Source organism: Odocoileus virginianus, chromosome 1 (assembly GCF_023699985.2).
Source record: "Odocoileus virginianus isolate 20LAN1187 ecotype Illinois chromosome 1, Ovbor_1.2, whole genome shotgun sequence".
In the NCBI taxonomy this organism is placed as follows: Eukaryota; Metazoa; Chordata; class Mammalia; order Artiodactyla; family Cervidae; genus Odocoileus; species Odocoileus virginianus.
Genome location: NC_069674.1, coordinates 72,054,501 through 72,073,014, shown reverse-complemented (window position 1 = coordinate 72,073,014; position 18,514 = coordinate 72,054,501). Strand labels below are relative to the sequence as shown.

At 39.9% G+C, this 18,514-nt stretch overlaps 1 protein-coding gene across 16 annotated transcripts in view; it reads left to right on the top strand.

The window, feature by feature from the left end:
• Positions 1–18,514, top strand: part of MAGI2 (membrane associated guanylate kinase, WW and PDZ domain containing 2) — a 1,406,842-nt gene that overhangs the window by 1,252,432 nt on the left and 135,896 nt on the right. For all 16 annotated transcript variants that reach the window (XM_020903091.2, XM_020903019.2, XM_070469808.1 and 13 more), the window contains 2 exons: positions 12,102–12,287; positions 14,141–14,315. In XM_020903091.2, coding sequence (XP_020758750.2) covers positions 12,102–12,287; positions 14,141–14,315 — 361 coding nt within the window. The remainder of the gene's footprint in view (positions 1–12,101; positions 12,288–14,140; positions 14,316–18,514) is intronic.

The following is an 18,514-nucleotide window of genomic DNA, read 5'->3' as shown; positions in this document are numbered from 1 at the left end:
TGCTTTTGACATTTACCTATTGTAACAGGGAAACTGTGTGAAGATAGCCAAGTGACTTTTTACAAAACACAATTTCAGAAGCTATAAAAGGAAAACGGAGATGGCAGAGATAGAATACGCTGCATCTGTAAAAATGAGAAACATGACTTGTCAGCAACACCTGCTTGTAACTATCAACCATTTCTATTGGGCCTGCTGAGAAATTACTGAAAGCCAAGTACATTGATGGGTGTGAGTTCTCAAAGGCAGTTGAGACATATAGAGGAAAGAAAGTGTGGTTTCATTGAACATTTTTAACACAATACCTGGAGTCGATGAAATGTAATTTTATGGCATGTTCTGAACTCTTGAAAAGAAGTCAGCTATCTTTTATATTTTATCTGTCAGGGCTACAGGAAACAGCAGGACTTTTAAAGTTTGGGTCCATAAAATATTGATATTTTTTTCCCAAATAGATTCCAAGTCTTTAACTGGTATGCCAACATTGATTGCAAAAAATAAAATAAAATTTACAGAAGATATTTTCAAGTTCTAATTAATGATGTCATTAAGATTTATCTTTTCCCATTTCTTAGACACCAATAAAATGGTGGTAAATGAAGAAGAAAGGGATGGCTATGAATGGGGAAGATACTTTAAAGACAAAAATATGGCAACTCATTTAGTAAGACAAAGGAAACCAAAAAGAGAAATGAAAAGCACTGATCTGCCCATTTTCTCTTAGAAACTCAGACCAGCTCAGAACTTTGAAAACTGGGAAGAATGGAAAACAACAACCATGGCCACCGGACATGAAATTTGTATTTTTAAAACAGAAAAGCAAGCAAATTAATGAAAGAATAAAAGGAAAAATGGAACAATAGCAAACTTCAAAGATCACTCACATACACAGAGAATATTACCATCATAAAATAAGTATAGAATGCTATAAAAAAAAAAAAAGAATGATATGATTAAAGAAAGAATTCTTAGGAATCAGAAATATCTTGCCTAAAGTTAAAAATTCAACAGAAGGATTGAAAGTTAGAGTAAAGGAATCTCACCGGCAGTAGTACAAAAAGAAACAGAATGAAAGAGATGATAAAATTAGCAGGTCAATCCAGGAAGTCAATGTCTAACTACCAAGAGTTTCACAGAGAGAGAGCGGAGAAACAGAATAGAAGTTATCAAAGATTATTATAATAAAAGTTCCCTAAAGCAACACTAAAAGAAATGTCTCCATAATGAAATGAACCAAAATGCATCACTGCAAAACTTTAGAACACAAAATGTACAAGGACAATAGTAAACATTTCTGAAAGGAAACAGAAAAATAAGTAGGTTATATACAATTCCTAAGGAGTTCAGACATCTCAGTAGCAACATTGGATGTTAGAAGACAGCAGATTTCTAAGGGAAAAGGGGTTTTTCAACCTCAAATTTCATACAACCTAGAATTCAAAGCCAGAGTTTTATTTCAAATGAGAAAGTAAAGCTGAAGATGTTTTCAAACATTAAATACTGAACCATTACTTTCTCCATTGTATAGTTTCTACAGGAAGATACTATAGGATGTGCTTTAGCAAAAGGAAAGAGTGCATCAAAAAAAGACTCAGGATTTACTATGTATTCCACCTTGGAGAACAAAAGGGATTCACCTGGGGTTTGCTTGTGTTTTTTTGACAAAATAAATTCAAATTTTAATTTTTTTTAATTTTTATTGAAATATAAAATGTTGTGTTAGTTTCTGCTATATAGAAAGATGAATCTGTTACACATATACATATGTCCCCTCTTTTTTAGGCTTCCTCCCTATTTAGGTCACCCCAGAGAACTGAGTGGAGTTACCTGTGCTATTCAGCAGGTTCTCATCAGTTATCTCTTTTATACATAGTAGTATATATGTATCAATCCCAGTCTCCCAGTTCATCCCCCCACCTCTCTCCACCTCGGTATCTGTAAGTTTGTTCTCTACGTCTGTTGTCTCTATTTCTGCTTTGCAAGTAAGTTCATCTGTACCATTTTTTTAGATTCCACATGTAAGCAATAGTCTCTTCCTGACATACTTATTCTATATGATAGTTTCTGGGTCTGTCCACATCTCTGTAAATGACACAACAGTGTTTCTTTAATGGCTGAGTAATATTCCATTGTATATATGTAACACATCTTGTTTATCCATTTCTCTGTTGATAGTTTGGTTGCTTCCATATCCTAGCTATTGTAAATAGTGCTACAGTGAACTTTGGGGTACTTTTTTCTTTATAAATTATGGTTTTCTTCAGGTACATACCCAGGAGTGAGATATCTGGGTCATATAGCAGCTCTATTTTTAGTTTTTACTCCATAACGGGAAAATCTTGGGTCACTGATTTAACTCAGTGGTGGAAATATGTATCCTTTTCAGAATTTTTGGAGGAAAATACAAAAAATGTTGAGTAGAGTTGATATTTGACTTAAAAGGACACATTTTCTATGTCAATTTCAGGCCAAAACAGGTGATAAAAAGAAAGTCCCAGCTGCCTGGAAATTAGCAAGGGAAAAAAGGACTTCTTGGGATATACAGTAAAGTGAAATGTATTTCTACGGTAATATCTGGAAATGGAAGTGTTTCCCTATCTTCTCCCTCTCCAGCTCCACATACCCACATGCATGCCTTTCTGGCCACCTGCAGATTTGAGGGGCATGACTATTCTGAAGTTTCTTTAGCTCCTGCCACTCTCATGTCTAGATGTTTTGTCAGATGATGAGGGATATAAATAGTATGCAAAGAATACACAAACTCCTTCAAATGTGGTGTGTTAGTCACTTAGTCGTGTCCGACTCTTTGGGATCCCGTGGACTGTAGCCTACCAGGCTCCTCTGCCCATGAGCACCCGGGTCTCCTGCATTGAAGGCAGATTGTTTACTGTCTGAACCACCAGGGAAGCCCTGAAATGTCGTGCTAACAGTAAAAACCTACTTAAAGAAAGAGAAAGAAGGACATATGCTTAGTAGATGCTCAGTAATGAGTGACTTACATGAATATTTAATGAAATAAGAGAATTAAGGTAATTTTTAGGCCTCTTGAATCAACACGCAAAGAATCAAAGACCTTTAGGAATATAAATAGCAGCAATTATTTGGACTATCTCTTCTAATGATGTGCATGGGAATGAGAGATGCAGCGACCACTGGAGAAAAATTGTTTTTGCTCCTTCCTCCACCATCCTTTGTGATAATTTTTCTTGATAACATACCATATTCTCGTTTACACCTTCCATTGCAAACACTGAAATGATACCTAGTGGTATGAAGACAAAATATACTATGAGTATAGTCACGTTGTTGTTGTTACTGTTCAGTAGCCAAATTGTGTCTGATTCTTCGCAACCACATGGATTGCAGCACCCCAGGCTTCCCTGTCCCACACCAACTCCTGGAGTTTGCCCAGGTTCATGGCTATTTAATCGGTGATGCCATCCAACCAGCTCATCCTCTGTTGCCTTTCCCTCTGTCTTCTCTCTCTCCCAGCATCAGGATCTTTTCCAATGAGTCACCTCTTCGCATCAGGTGGCCAGAGTATTGGAGCTTCAGCTTCAGCATCACTCCTACTAATGTGTCTTCAGGGTTGATTTCCCTTAAGATTAACTAGTTTGATCACTTTGCCTTCCAAGGGACTCTCAAGAGTCTTCTCCAGCACCACAATTCAGAAGCATCAGTTCTTCAATGCTCTGCCTTCTTTTCTGTCCAGCTCTCACATCTGTACATGACTACTGGAAAGACCATAGCCTTGACCAATATGGACTTTTGTCAGCAAAGTGATATCTTTGCTTTTCAACACACCATCTAGGTTTGTCATAGCTTTCCTGCCAAGAAACAATTGTCTTCTAATTTCATGGCTGTAGTCACCATCTGCAGTGATTTTAGAACCCAAGAAGAAGAAATCTTACTGCTTCCTCCTTTTCCACTTCTATTTGCCTTGAGTGATGGGACTGGATGTCGTTATCTTAGTTTTTTTAATACTGAGTTTTAAGCCAGCTATTATTTCACTCTCTTCCTTCACCCTCATCAAGAGGCTCTTTAGTTCCTCTTTGCTTTCTGCCATTAAGGTGGTATCATCCACATATCAGAGGTTGTTGAGTTTCTCCTGGCAATCTTGAGTCCAGCTCGTTACTCACCCAGCCTGGCATTTCTCATGATGTGCTCTGTGTATATGTTAAATAAACAGGGTGACAATAAATAGCCTTGTTGTACTCCTTTCTCAATTCTAAACAATTCAGTTGTTCCATTCATGCTTTTAACTGTTACTTCTCAGATAAGATGGTCTGGTATCCCCCTTCCCCATCTCTTTAAGAGTTTTCCACATTTTGTTATGATCCATACAGTCAAAGGCGTTAGTGTAGTCAATGGAACAGAGGTAGATGTTTTTCTGGAATTCCCTTGCTTTCTCTATGATCCAACGAATGTTGGCAATTGGATCTCTGGTTCCTCTGTCTTTTCTACACCCAGCTTGAACATCTGGAAGTTCTTGGTTCACGAAATGCTGAAGCCTAGCTCAGAGGATTTTGTGCGTGACCTTACTAGCATGAGATGAACATGAGTGCAAGTGTTTTGAACATTCTTTAGTACTACACTTCTTGGGAATTAGGATGAGGATTGACCTTTTCCAGTCTTATGGCCACTGCTGGGTTTTCCAAATTTGCTGAGATATTGAATGCAACACTTTAATAACATCCTCTTTTAGAATTTTAAATAACTGCTGGAATTCCATCACCTTCACTAGTATTTTATTGCCAGTAGAGTTTTCCAAGGCTCAGTTGACTTCACACTCCAAAATGTCTGGCTCTGAGTGAGAGACTGCACCATCATGGTTATCAAGGTCAGTAGGAAGATCTTTTTTGTACTGTTCTTCTGTGTTTTCTCTCCATCTCTTCTTGATCTCATCAGCTCCTGTTAGGTCTTTACTGTTTCTGTCCTTTATTGTGCCCATCTTTGAATGAAATGTTCCTCTGATAACTCCAGTTTACTTGAAGAGATCTTCCAGAAGTCTAGAGATTTCTTGAAGCGATCTCTAGTCTTACCCTTCCTGTTGTTTTCTTCTATTTCTTTGTTCACTGAAGAAGGCCTCTTTGCTATTCTCTGGAACTGTGGGTTTAGTTTGGTATACCGTTCCCTTTCTCCCTTGCTTTTTGCTTTTCTTTCCTCGGCTATTTGTAAAGCCTCCTCAGACAACCATTTTGCCTTCTTGCATTTCTTTTCCTTGGGGATGGTTTTGTTTGCTACCCCCGAAGAATATTACGGACCTCTGCCCATAGTTCTTCAGGTACTCTGTTTACTAGATCTAATCCATTGAATCTACTTGTCACCTCCATTGTATATTCATAGCAGATTTGATCAATTATATAATTTTCAGCACCCATGTTCATTTTCAGTGGAAAATGAAAGCATGATGTCCTTATTTAGAAATTATTAAGAAGATGAGGATGTTGAAAGTACACCACTGAACCAAACACAAGACCCCTTTGAGTGTAGAAATCTATGTATAGGTCACACATGCAGGAAACTGGGCCTGTGCCTACAAGTTCACCAAATCTTTCCAAACAAGATGAGGTTGCTAACTCAACCTCGTGTTCCAGGATGGGATGGTCAAGTAATAGCTAATTACATTTCCTAATGCAGTGAGTTTTCTTTTGGTTACCAGTTCACTGTCAGGAAAATAATAGCATAAATGTAAGGTACAGTTGATGAGTGTCCACTCCTCTTCAGCCATGTGGTTAACTTTTTAAGTGGTCTTTCTGCCCCTTGAAACACGAGTTCAGCAGGCTTCCCAAAATGCCGGTGGTGGGGCCCTCTCTCCATTCTCTCATCTGACTGTCTTGCTTGTTACCAACTGCAGGGTAGCTAGACTGTTCAACCACAAGAGAATGACTGATGGGAGCTGGGGAGGGGAAAGTGTACTTTTGGAATCTGCAGTCCTTAAAACACCAGCTGCTCGGTTTTGGATTGCAAGTTATTTGGCTATGAAATTCAGAGAAGACGTTTTCATTTTTGGAAATCTGAATTTTACAGACTTCTAGAGGAAAACAAGTCATGCAGTCTGTTTTTTTCTTAATTTTACCACAATTTTTTTTAAATACCAAACACATGTTTTCCCCACATCTTCGCCCCCTAACAACCTAGAAAATCTCTTTCGAAGGACGTTGTGTCACACTGCAGGAAGGGAGAGAATCTAGCTGAATGGGCTTGTCACCATAGAACATTCTCATTCGGGACTTCTAGGAAGGAGAGAGATGGAAAATGAGCAAGATTAGCACTAGGCTTAGCTTTCTGAAGAATCCCCCCCCCCCAAAAAAAAAAATCAGAATCCATCATCATATATTAGAAATATCCTGTGACAATTACTCTTCTGTTGTTCTGTATATCTGGAGAAGCTGGGCAAAGGCATCATATTTAGGCTCTCGGGGAAACATGGAAGCATAATGATGGTTGGAGGGACCCCATCCACATAGCATCCTCTCTGTGCATCTCCCTGCATGGATATGACGGCACCCCCTTTACTGTCATGAGTTTTTCACTAAGGGAGCTGCCACTTAGCCTAGGGGCCATGTGCTCTGTCTTCCCCAGAGTGGCTTCCTTTTCCTTATCACTCTGTAAGTCCACACCTGGACGCAGTAATCCATCCCACCTTTCTACTCTTGTATGTTACCTGCACCACACATTTTCCACTTGTGTTTTGTTTTAAATATTTGATATGATTATCCCTGGTCTATGCAACTGGACTGGGAGTTTCTTGAGGGCAAATGCCATGCATTTATTTTATTATTGTCTTCCCCACTGTACCTAGCATTTTGCCTGCTACTCAGAAGATACTGTGCAGGAACATGTTATTGATAGAACTACTGATTTTCCTACCCTGACCCACAATTTTAAAACTAGGCAATAGATAATTTTCACAGGTGATTTTAAGAAAACCAACTGGAATCATCTAGTTAAAAAAAAATTCTTTTCGTGTCAGGTCATAGATTCTAGACCCAGACTAACTTCTGTCGCCTCTTTAAGCTAATGGCATGTTGTTTAACCTTCACAAATTAGTGGAATTGTGAGCTAATGAGAATTGATACTGTTGATTGCCTTTGAAGAATTTATTTTTCTCACTTTCATTTCAGAAACTTCTCCCTTGTAAGTTTGACATGAATGATGCAGAATTCACTTTCCCCATCTAATGCTTTCCTCAACATACAACTCTACTCCGTGGGGTCCGATAACAAGGAAATAATTAAAAATGTAAACATGAGTCACAGGTTCTTCCTTTTCTGAAATGAGATACATATAAAACAACAAGGAAATATTAGGGGAAAAGGTGGAGGAAGATCCACTATTCCCTTCAGTAGGATGATGCAGCTAAAAATTCCATGACTAACCCATCACCAAAAGATTCCAAAAATATACACCACCAGAGCAAGAAAAGTCCTCCCACCTTCTGATGGGAACTGACCCAAGGGAGAACACAAGAGCTCAGTGGTTGTCCAGTGACTGAAGGTGTCTGGATAGACCATAGTAGGTCCCAGAAGAGAAACCCACAGCCAGAAGGGAGGATCGTGGCTTCCTGTCGTGGTTATGGCTAGACACCCAAAGAATCCAGACCTTTAGTGCTAACTTAGAGACCATCTGGTCCAACTGATTATGTCTGAATTTTCTTACTAAAACAAGTTTGCGGTGTTGAGCATTGCCAGAGAGTCAATTCATCTACAGGAAAATACGAAACACATTGCAGTGTAAGTGCACGGTGGTGTTTTACCCAAAAACCAATAAAGAAGAAAAAGATTGGTTTCTTTTTCCCATAATTTATGTGATTTGCAATTAAAGGAAAATTTCTAACTAGTAATATGTTGTCTCCTTTCCAATGTCAGTATGCCCAAAGCCTCGTGACATATTGCAGCTTTTCCCAAATATCTGTGTATCTTAAGAACACTGTGTCAAGAGGCTTGATCCAAAGACTTGATTTATGTTGCTGCCTGACAGATGATGTCTGGGAGGCATGCCGTCTAAATGCACTGCACTCCAGCAGTTACCTTAATCATCAATTCTCAGAGAATTAATGACCATCATTCATCCCAATAATAGAAATCAAGGTCAGGGCCTTTTCCATGCTCTGTAATCTCATTAACTATGCACAGAAAGTCCTTAGGTCACAAGCTCTGTAGACCTCATGACTGAGTGAGTGGAGCTGCACCTTGTTTCCGGAGTGAGCCTCCTCTGAGCCTACCCCGTGTTGCACAGTAGCAGTTGATGTCCTCATGTATGGAGGGGAAATGCTGGTAAAGGGCAGTGAGGCTGTCTGCACCTGCCAAGAGTTTCAGGTACTGGTTTTATGACAGTAAATGCCAATAGCAAACTATTTGAATAAAGCCATTCCAGGCACTTCAGTGATGGGGCATCTATTTCTGCATTGTGTACTCATTCAGATATTATGTAAGTCACTCCATCATTCCAGGACATTGTCGTAGAATTTAGTTTTCATTCTTTTATCTTGGTTTTTAGTTTTTATGCTACCTGCCCTAATAAAGTGAAAATGACCTTGAAAGAATTATCACCATACAGATACTTAGAATGAAACTTTCATCTTAAAATCTCAAGCATGGTTTCCTAAGCTGTTTCACCAGGCAGTCCTTCGCTTCTAATAATTCAAATTGCTTTCAGCCTCTTGTGGCTCAGCTGGTAAAGAATTCACCCTCAAGGCAGGAGACCTGGATTCGATCCCTGGGTTTTCCCTTCTCTTCCCTGGAGAAGGGAAAGGCTACCCACTCCAGTATTCTGGCCTGGAGAATTCCGTGGGCTGTATAGTCCATGGGGTCGCAAAGAGTCGGCCACAACTGAGCGACTTTCACTTTCACTCTGTCACATATTTAAAAAAGAAGGGAGTAACCCCAAGTTTCCAAGTCATAGGCTTTGACATTTTTTGTTGTTGTTTTCTCAACAGTTAAATAAGCATGATTATTAAATTTTTACAGCTGTTTCACATTGAAGCTGTAAGGAGTTAAAATAAGTGCCTAATACAGTGCCTGGAAATTAATAAATAGTAGCATAGTGTGCCTGTGTGCGTGTATGTGAAATCTTGTTTTGAAACATTTGGAGTTTTATGCCCAGTAAATTCTAAATGATGCGCAGTAATGGTGGGGAGCAGAGGCATGAATAATTCAAAAGAGCAAGTCATCTAAATATCATTTGTATGTGTTTTGAAATGTATTTTTTAATTTCATTTCAAATGTGACTGTTTCTAATACCCAGAGAAATTGCCTCAAAAGAATGACACTGCGATGTGAAGTCCTTGCTAAATGGGATCTGAGGAGCTGTCCAATTTTCCTGTTTTCTCCTCTCCCTGCTGCCCTCTTCTCCCCTTCCTTTCTCCTCCTTCCTTGCCTTTCAAAAGAGCTGCCACAAAGAAACCGCTTCAAGCAAACCTCCTGCCTTTCACCCTCCTCTGGATCAGGGCCAGTGGTGAAGCATTTGTGACTCTCTCCTTAGGGGCAGCCTGCACTCCCCAAATTAAAGCCCCAGGTGCTCAGGGAGCACCCGAGCGGAGGGAGGAGTTGGTGATGGTGAGAGAGGCAGTGCTGGGCTCTGTTAAGGACACAGGCTGTGGCATCTGGCAGTCTGGAATTGTACACCCCAGTTAGCCTCTGTGACCTTGGGCAGACTGCAGACTGTTTAATGCCTCAGTTTCCTACGCTGTAAACATGCAGGGATAACACTGTCAGCTGTCTCATAATTTACTGAAGATAAAGTTGTATTTATCTTAGCGTAGTTAAAAGTGTGTGTATGTGTGTGTGAGAGGTTCAATGCAGATAATGCATCATATACAGAAGAGATCTGTATTATGCTCATTTTCCTTTGGATAATTAACGCTTAACTTGTGAGTTAGTGTTTTCCTGTAGAGATTGTTGCAACACCTTTTTTGTGAAACCTCAGAAAAGCGAACAGGACTCTTGACCTCAGCTGGTGTCTCTGTTTTCCATAAAACATACCTCTCTTTCCCAAATGAACTGTTTACCCCTGTTGGTACTTAGGGAATACTGCTCTGTAGTAAGCAGTATTCCTTCCATTTTAGCCGTGTTACAGGTTTGCCCCATGCAGACAGAATTTCATCTGGTGCCAATATCCAAACACACACATATCAATAGTGATGTCACTTTAAAATAACAGTAATAGAAAGAATGAATGAAGAGTTAATACTTACAGAGCAATTCTTAATGCCAAGGACTGTTTTAGTCATTTTATGTATGATAACTCATTTAATTCTCAGAATCATCCTGTGAGTTCAACTATATTACTATCCTAATTTTACTTTTGAAATACAGAAAGTCAGAGAGGTCAGATAGTTGTTTAAAGGTCAGGATAGATAACAATATTACATAATGTGACCAGGGAGATCTTATCATTTATTGACTGATCCAGGATACTCTTGGCCATGAAAGAATGCAAAAACAGGAATGAAAGTTCACTCTATTTATGATTGAAGGCCAGACACCTTGCAATACCCATATCATGTGACACAATTAGTAAATGAATGAGTTTTTATTACATTTCTGCTTGAGCAATGTATTGTCCTAAGATTCTCAGAGGATGATCATCAGTATGCTGTAAGTAAGTTTTTCCTAATTAAAGCCATTCATGCTTATGGTAAATAAAAATGTGTTTGAGCTTCCAACATGATGAGTTTCACTTCAGAGACACAGGCTCAGCCAATATTTTCATATGCTACCTATAACCTTTCACAACAGAAATATGATCAAGGTATTGGTTCATTAACTCTCTGATTGTCCTCCCTTACCATGGTCATTAGTTGATGTTCTGCCTTTCACTGTATCTCAGACACAAGATTGAAAGTTTAAGGAACAGACATCCCTGGGGCATAATGAATGGTGAAGTATGTCTTTGCCTCTTTATGCAGATGAAATCTGTCCCTGACTTCCACAGGGAGTGCAACAAGTCATTGACAGGCAGGTTCCCCACTGGGCTCCTGTCTTGAAGGGAAAAAGGAAAAGAAACAGGTTTCTATACGGTCAGCACCTTGAGGGCATGCATAAGGACACCATGCACTGTTGATATCTGACCCCAAAAATAGTTAACCTCTGGGAACTCAGACACTGACTTTGAACACAAATCAACCCATTAGAAAATCTGTATCCCCATACACCTGGCTCTCCCCATGCTTATAAATAAACAATGACAAAATGAGTTGTCATTGTTTTAAAGAGACATATACCATATTCCATTAATTGTAATACACATTTTTCATATTTTAACATTTCAAAAATCAGAGAACATGCTTTGTCAAATGGAGTTACTGTTTCAATGCTAGAAGTTTGTTTTTTTTTCCTATTTTTCTTTCTTGTGGTTCATAAAAGAAAAGTGTATCTTAGTGGAATTTTAAATTTGACGAACTACATTACATACCAGATATTAACAAGATCTTAGCACCACTTGCACTGACTCAGAAAGAATAAGTAATAGTTGAAAACTGCATCAGCCTTTAACCTTAATAGTTGGGTAGGAAGTTGATCATAACTTCTTCATCAGCTGGATAATTCCCATATAAGTAAGTATTTCTTCCCTTTCCTGTTTTCTCCTCTTAGTAAAATAGAAGAGGGTAGATATAAGTTCCCAGGTGTATTGTGTTTTTCTAAACTGTATTTTTGTCTCTAGAGTATGAGCTCTTTGGGTACTGTATTCTACGTCCCTGGTTCTAAATTTTTTGTATGTATTGGAATCTCTTGAGGAGCTTCTTAAAAATCCATTATCCTCCCCTTCTTCCTGAACATTCTGATTCACAAGGTCTAGGATGAGACTCAAAGAGATGTATTTTTAATCCTAGGGTGATTATAATTTGCCTCAAAGTTTGAGAATCTCTGGTGCATGTGTTTGGAATTGGCCCATCACAGAATTTAGTCTTGACTGTAGAAACTCTGGTCTCAGCTATATGCACAGGGCTGTATTTGATAGAAAAGATCATAGTCTCGAGAGACTGACAAAAGGCAGAATTCTGACATCATGTTGTTTCCTATGCGGCAGGCACTCAAAGGTAGAACTTATACTGGTAATGGCCCTCATACCTGTTTCTGTTTGGGATGTTTTTGTAGCTGTGCCACATAAAATCGGACGCATCATTGATGGGAGTCCCGCAGATCGCTGTGCAAAGCTAAAAGTGGGAGACCGGATCTTAGCGGTGAACGGTCAGTCTATCATCAACATGCCTCATGCAGACATCGTGAAGCTCATCAAGGATGCGGGTCTTAGTGTCACCCTTCGCATCATTCCTCAGGAGGGTGAGTGCCTGAACTGGGGTCCGGGAGCTCACCTGGCTGCAGTCAGGGATATCAGAATGTCCAAAGTTGTTATCCAGTTTTGCAAAAACTAACACTCTGAGGCAACTCATATCCTATTTACTCGTTACCAGTGATTCCAAGATCAAGCTATATGGTGTTGTAGATAACTAGTGTGAATCCCAAGACACCGGGTTATTCAGTCATTCCCTTTGGTCCCAGGAGTACTGTTTTTATGGTTATATTAAGCCAGAACCCGTTCAACAGAGATGATAGAGTTACAAATCTGAAGGAAAAAAATATTCATGTTAACACTTAAGCTCTGGAGGATTCTTCAAAGTCAGATTGATTTTGAAAAGCTTGAGGAAGTTTTGTGGTAAAAAGAGAGCTCATTTAGAAAATGTTGCATCTGATAAGAATTTTAAATTCCCACCTAGCCTTTTGAATTTCTCTGTACAAGGACTCCCCCCTGAGGCTTGAAGAGTCATAAGCATCACAACACACAGTCATGCCTTAAAGAGCAACGAAATTCTGAGCATCAATTTACCATCAGTTCACGATTTCCAGACACAGTGGGTTCATTACTAGTTTGAGGCTGCTGACTCAGTACTGTTACTTGAGGATTCAGTCTTTGGAGCTCACTGGTGATTGGACCACAGTGTCCCACATGGAGAGGGATGGGTACAGTCACCTTGGACACCTCTGGTTTCCTCCATCTCCTGATTTCATCTGGGGCTATCTAACAAGCAAGCATCAAGTAGCCACCTGACTTTAAATATAAAACAGCTGTCCTCAGCAGAGATGATCTTGTCCCACCAGGGGGCATTTGGAGATGCCTAGAGACCTTTTTGGTTGTCATGTCTGGGGTGGGGATGCTACTGCTCTCCAGTGGGGAAAGGACAAGAATGCTCCTCCATACTCACCCTACAGAGCACAAGACAGCTCACCACAGCGTGGAATCATCTGGCTCCAAGTGTCCATGGTGCTGAGGCTGATACAGGTGGAAAATAAAATTTTAAATGTAGGGTGGGAGCAAAGAAAGAGGAAAGTGGTTTATAAGGGAACACTAATATATCACTTTTTTGTCACCCAGGGAAAAAAATAACCATTTTAACCTGTTATATGCAATCAACATTATGTATAAAATATTCAACAGGAGTCAACTTCAAGCAAAATTGGTTGCAAAAACCTGATTTGCTTCTCCCTTTTCCTATATGAAATATGTCTCTCCTGCTCTTAGTCCAGTACAGAGAGATAATTTCAGATGAAAATTTGATGCTACAAGAAAGACCAAGAAGCAGTTTTAACAAAGAACAACTTACTAACTTTCCTCTGTCGAATGTTCTTTCTGGAGAAATGGAGTGCAGAGAGTGTTATTAGGAAATAAGACTAACAAGTAACTGAAGAAAGGATTGTGAAAAGCATTTTGTTTTCTTGCAGTTAATTCCTTATCCAAACTTTAGGATACTGGTAGGACTTCTCATTACAACCAAAATGTAATGGCTAAAACACTTTGCCTCAGCAAGTAATGCTAGAACAAGTAGAATATATTTTAGAGTCCTTTGAATTATTTTTCGTAGTTTTAATACTTTTTATCGTAATCTTTTCTTCTGACAAAGGACGAGAGGTTTTTGTTCATAACCTTGTTCAGCAGCCTTATTATTTATGAAAGAATACTAATTCCAGGAGGGTATTAGAACTTGCTAAGTTTAAGCTGTTATCTTAAAGCCTAACAGAAATTGCAAGAACCATAGCCTTGTGTCATGTGAGGAGGCAGAGGAACCATCTCTGGCCACCTCTTGCCCTTTATCAAATGCCAGCCTGACTTCATTTGCCTCTTTGGTTTCCCACTGCAGAACTCAACAGCCCCGCTTCAGCACCCGGCTCAGAAAAGCAGAGCCCCATGGCCCAGCAGCACAGCCCCCTGGCCCAGCAGAGTCCTCTGGCCCAGCCCAGCCCGGCCACCCCCAACAGTCCCATCGCCCAGCCAGCTCCGCCTCAGCCACTTCAGCCTCAAGGACATGAAAATAGGTAAAGTTTCCTCTGTTTTTTCTAATTTTGAATAGTGAGGGAAGTATAAGGAGAGAGTTTGGGACAGGGCAGAACGCAGGCAGGAGAGAGATTTTCAAAAAGTAAAAATTACCACGTGCACCTTTGTGTGATTTTGAGATTGTGTATGTGTTATAAACAGTTTCGTTAGCAAATGTAGATGTCCGTCCTTCACAATAAGAGAAGCTTTCCTGAGTAAACAGTGCATGATTGCAGATAAGTAAGGGGCTAACTAGCTGAAGAGCACATTAAAGAGAGTAATATATACAGTAGCCGGTAGCATATAGTAAGACCCTTTGGCAGGAGGGAGCGTGCAAGCATGAGGGAGGAAATAAGGCCAGTGTCGGGGGTGAGGGAGAGGGAGCATGGGTGGTGGGGACCCGTCCTAAAGGGTCCTGTAGGCATGTTATAGATTCTGATCTTTATCTTAAGTGTAGCAAAGAGGTTTTTGGAGGGTTTTAAACTGAGGACTGACATCTTTGGATTAGCTTTGCAAGACTATCTCTCAGTTGGCCCCTTAGAGAGCAGACTGGAGGCTGATCGAGATGAATGTGGTTAGATGTGGCCGCCATGTCCACCAAGTTGCTGATGGCCCAGAGAATAACGGTGGCATGGAGGGGGAAATGCTGAAGAATATGTGAGCATGAATATAGGTTAGTGTTTTCACTGCATTTTACTTTATGTCCACCTACCAACAGTCTAATGAGATCCTTCCATCTCACATCATGAACAAATGTGATCAGGTGCTATGAACCTCCAGAACAAAAGGATTCCATAGAAAATCAATGCTGTCGTCCTATTGAGACTTGTGTGTAACAGGGAGCCTGAATTAGGTGGAGCCATTAAAGGAAGAGATGAGGACATGTTACCATGTTGTTTTCACCCTTTCAAAGGAGAAAAACAGAACAACCCACAGGAATATCTCTGAAAATAAAACCCTCACTGGTCCTTTCGTGATTCTAATGTTTTCTGAACATCTGCTACCCATCTCTTGCCTCTCCTGTTAGTGAAGATGAAGTGAGACCCAGTTTTTGAGTCCCAGAACTCTCTAGGTTTATCACTCAGAATGTTGCAAAGCAAATATTTTCCCTGTGCCACAAGTGTTCTTTCCATGAAGCCCAGTCCTATTCTGATTTCTCCCATTTCCTTTCTTGGAGAAGTAAATGTCTGTGTCCTCTGCTGTTTATGGTTTTAATATGTTCCAGAGAAGAACAGACTAAGCCCCAAAGAGTAAATGATACAGAGGCAAGAATCCGAGAGTCCATGAGAGGAGTATGTCCTGGGTGCCTCAGTAATAAGTCCCCAGTGTGCTTGCTTTCACCATGTATGCTTTGGACAGATCACACTGACTTTCCCCAGGATTCATTTTAGACTTGGGAGGAGGGATCCAAGTGCTCCTGCAGTTCCTGAGCCAGCATCAGAGTCAGCTGCTTCTTGGCTCTGCCTCTGTCAATTAGCTTCCCAGACACCATTCCATCTTCCCTTTGTGGATTAGACTTTGCTGGAATCAGGCTCTTGCTTCTGGCCTGGAGGTGGGTAATCTCATCGCTGGAGTGTAATAGTTCAGAAGGGAGAATGGCGCTGGGGAGAGGCCTCTGCCCTATCCCCATCAGCTACTAGTTACAACACGGACTCAGCCCTTGTCACAGAAACAGCAGCCTTTGGATGTTTTTTTGTTTGTTTTTTTGCCTGACTTCAGGATAAAATATTTCCTAACTCTGGGATTAACAGATTGATCCAATTTGTTTTATAGATTACTAACAGATTTACCCAGGATTCTGAGCTGTTTTTGCTTCAGTAGTATTAAATGTCTGGAACGTGCCCATTCCAATTCCAGGGCCCTTTTCCTGAGACTCACGTTTCCTGGCTTAACTTTTTGATTGCCAGTGGGTGGATCTTTTCCAAATGAATGAAATAATTCTAAAATCTTACAGAACCGTTTTTCTAGAACCACTTTTCTAGCTTCATTTCAAGATGTTCATGGTGTCAGGGAGAAACTCTGCCTTTTTCTAGATCAGGCTACAGATGTCTGCAAGGCAGCTTGTATGCCAAGCACAGTATGAATTTCCTATTAGTTCGTTTGTACAAGTGCCCACCTACATGTCAAGTTGAGCTAGTTTCCTTGTTAAAGTGTGATAAAATAAAATGACAATCTGCTTGCAAATTTTCTTATATGAGTTAGAAGAAATGAATATTTTACCCTGTCTTATTTACTCTTGAATTGGCTTTCTCCTGACACGCTGCACACCTCTATTCACTTCTCTCTTAACATCCTTTTGGTGTGTGCTCAGGAAACAAAATAGTTTTGATATGAACATAAGCAAAACATTGCTCAAGGAGAAGCGTTTTTTGAAAACAATGAAGAGCCCTTGTGTAATCTATTCAAAAACAAAGTATAAATAGCACAGTTCACCTTCCCAACAAAAGCAGTCATTATTTACATGTCTTAAATATCAAGGTCAGTGGAAAGCATTAGAAATTGACTTCTTTCAGAGACTTTGTACACTCGATGCTGAAGACTGGAAGCAATTCTTGAAAGGCCCACATGAGGCAAAATCCCACCGTAATATCCCCTACCACATGAGCAGCATTTTTTTATTCTGGAACTTATACCATAAAATTCTCCTAGAATTTACCATTAGCAATCTGGTTTTATCATCTCTAAAGTCTCTTTAATAATGTAATTAGTAGCTACAAAGAGTTATACTAGTGTACAACCTACAAAAGTTATCCTTTCATAAGTAAGGGAACTACCATCAGTAAGAGAAATAGCAATAACCTCAGATATACAGATGACACCACCCTTATGGCGGAAATCAAAGAAGAACTAAAGAACCTCTTGATGAAAGTGAAAGAGGAGAGTGAAAAAGTTGACTTAAAGCTCAACATTCAGAAAACTAAGATCATGGCATTCGGTCCCATCACTTCATGGTAAATAGATGGGGAAACAATGGAAACAGTAACAGACTTTATTTTGGGGGGCTCCAAAATCACTGCAGATGGTGACAGCAGCCATGAAATTAAAAGACACTTGTTTCTTGGAAGAAAAGCTATGACCAACCTAGAGAGCATATTAAAAAGCAGAGACATTACTTGCCAACGAAGGTCTGTCTAGTCAAAGCTATGGTTTTTCCAGTAGTTGAATTGGACTATAAAGAAAGCTGAGTGCCAAAGAACTGATGCTTTTGAACTGTGGTGTTGGAGAAGACTCTTGAGAGTCCTTTGGACAGCAAGGAGATACAACCAGTCCATCCTAAAAGGAAATCAGTCCTGAATATTCATTGGAAGGACTGATGCTAAAGTTGAAACTCCAATACTTCAGCCACTGATGTGAAGAACTGACTCATTTGAAAAGACCCTGATGCTGGGAAAGATTGAAGGTGGGAGGAGAAGGGGACAGCAGAGGATGAGATGGTTGGATGGCATCACCGACTCAATGGACATGAGTTTGAATAAGCTCCAGGAACTGGTGATGGACAGGGAAGCCTGATGTACTGCAGTCCATGGTGTCGCAGAGTCAGACATGACTGGGCGACTGAACTGAACTGAAGTAAGGGAACTCTTAAGAGACTTTGAAAAATAATAATAACAATCCTGAATTTTCCTTAAAATAAACTGTTTCACAAATTCAGAGTAACAACTTTTGCCCTCACTAGTATGTTGTTCACTTAAAAGTTAGCAATACTCATAAAAATTTGTGTATTTTTCTTATTAGAGAATTCTTCAGTGTGTTGTTCAATGTAAAATCCCGATACATGGCACTGTCGAATGAAATTTGAATGCTGAGAGGCAGGCTTGGATGACAGCTGTTACAAGTTCTAACTGCCCCTATTTCTAGGCTCTGGGGAGACTCTTAACATTTCACCCTCTTTTGCTGTACTTCATGACACATCTGGTTGGAAAGGAAGCTCATAATGGATATTTCATACCAGCACCACAGAGATAATGAAAATAAAGTGACTGTGCTATAGCTTAAAACAATGTGACATCTAAACCACCAAGCAAACCATTTCTAGAAAGGAACCGACACCCGCCAACGAATGTCACCGTCTAATTCCTTTTGTTTAATTCATGCATTTGCATAGTTAAGTGTCTTTTTCAAAGCGTCTTTTAAATAATTATGTTCTCAGCATGCACACTCTCAGTAGGTGAGTGGACAGCTTGCTGAAGTATAAAGCAAA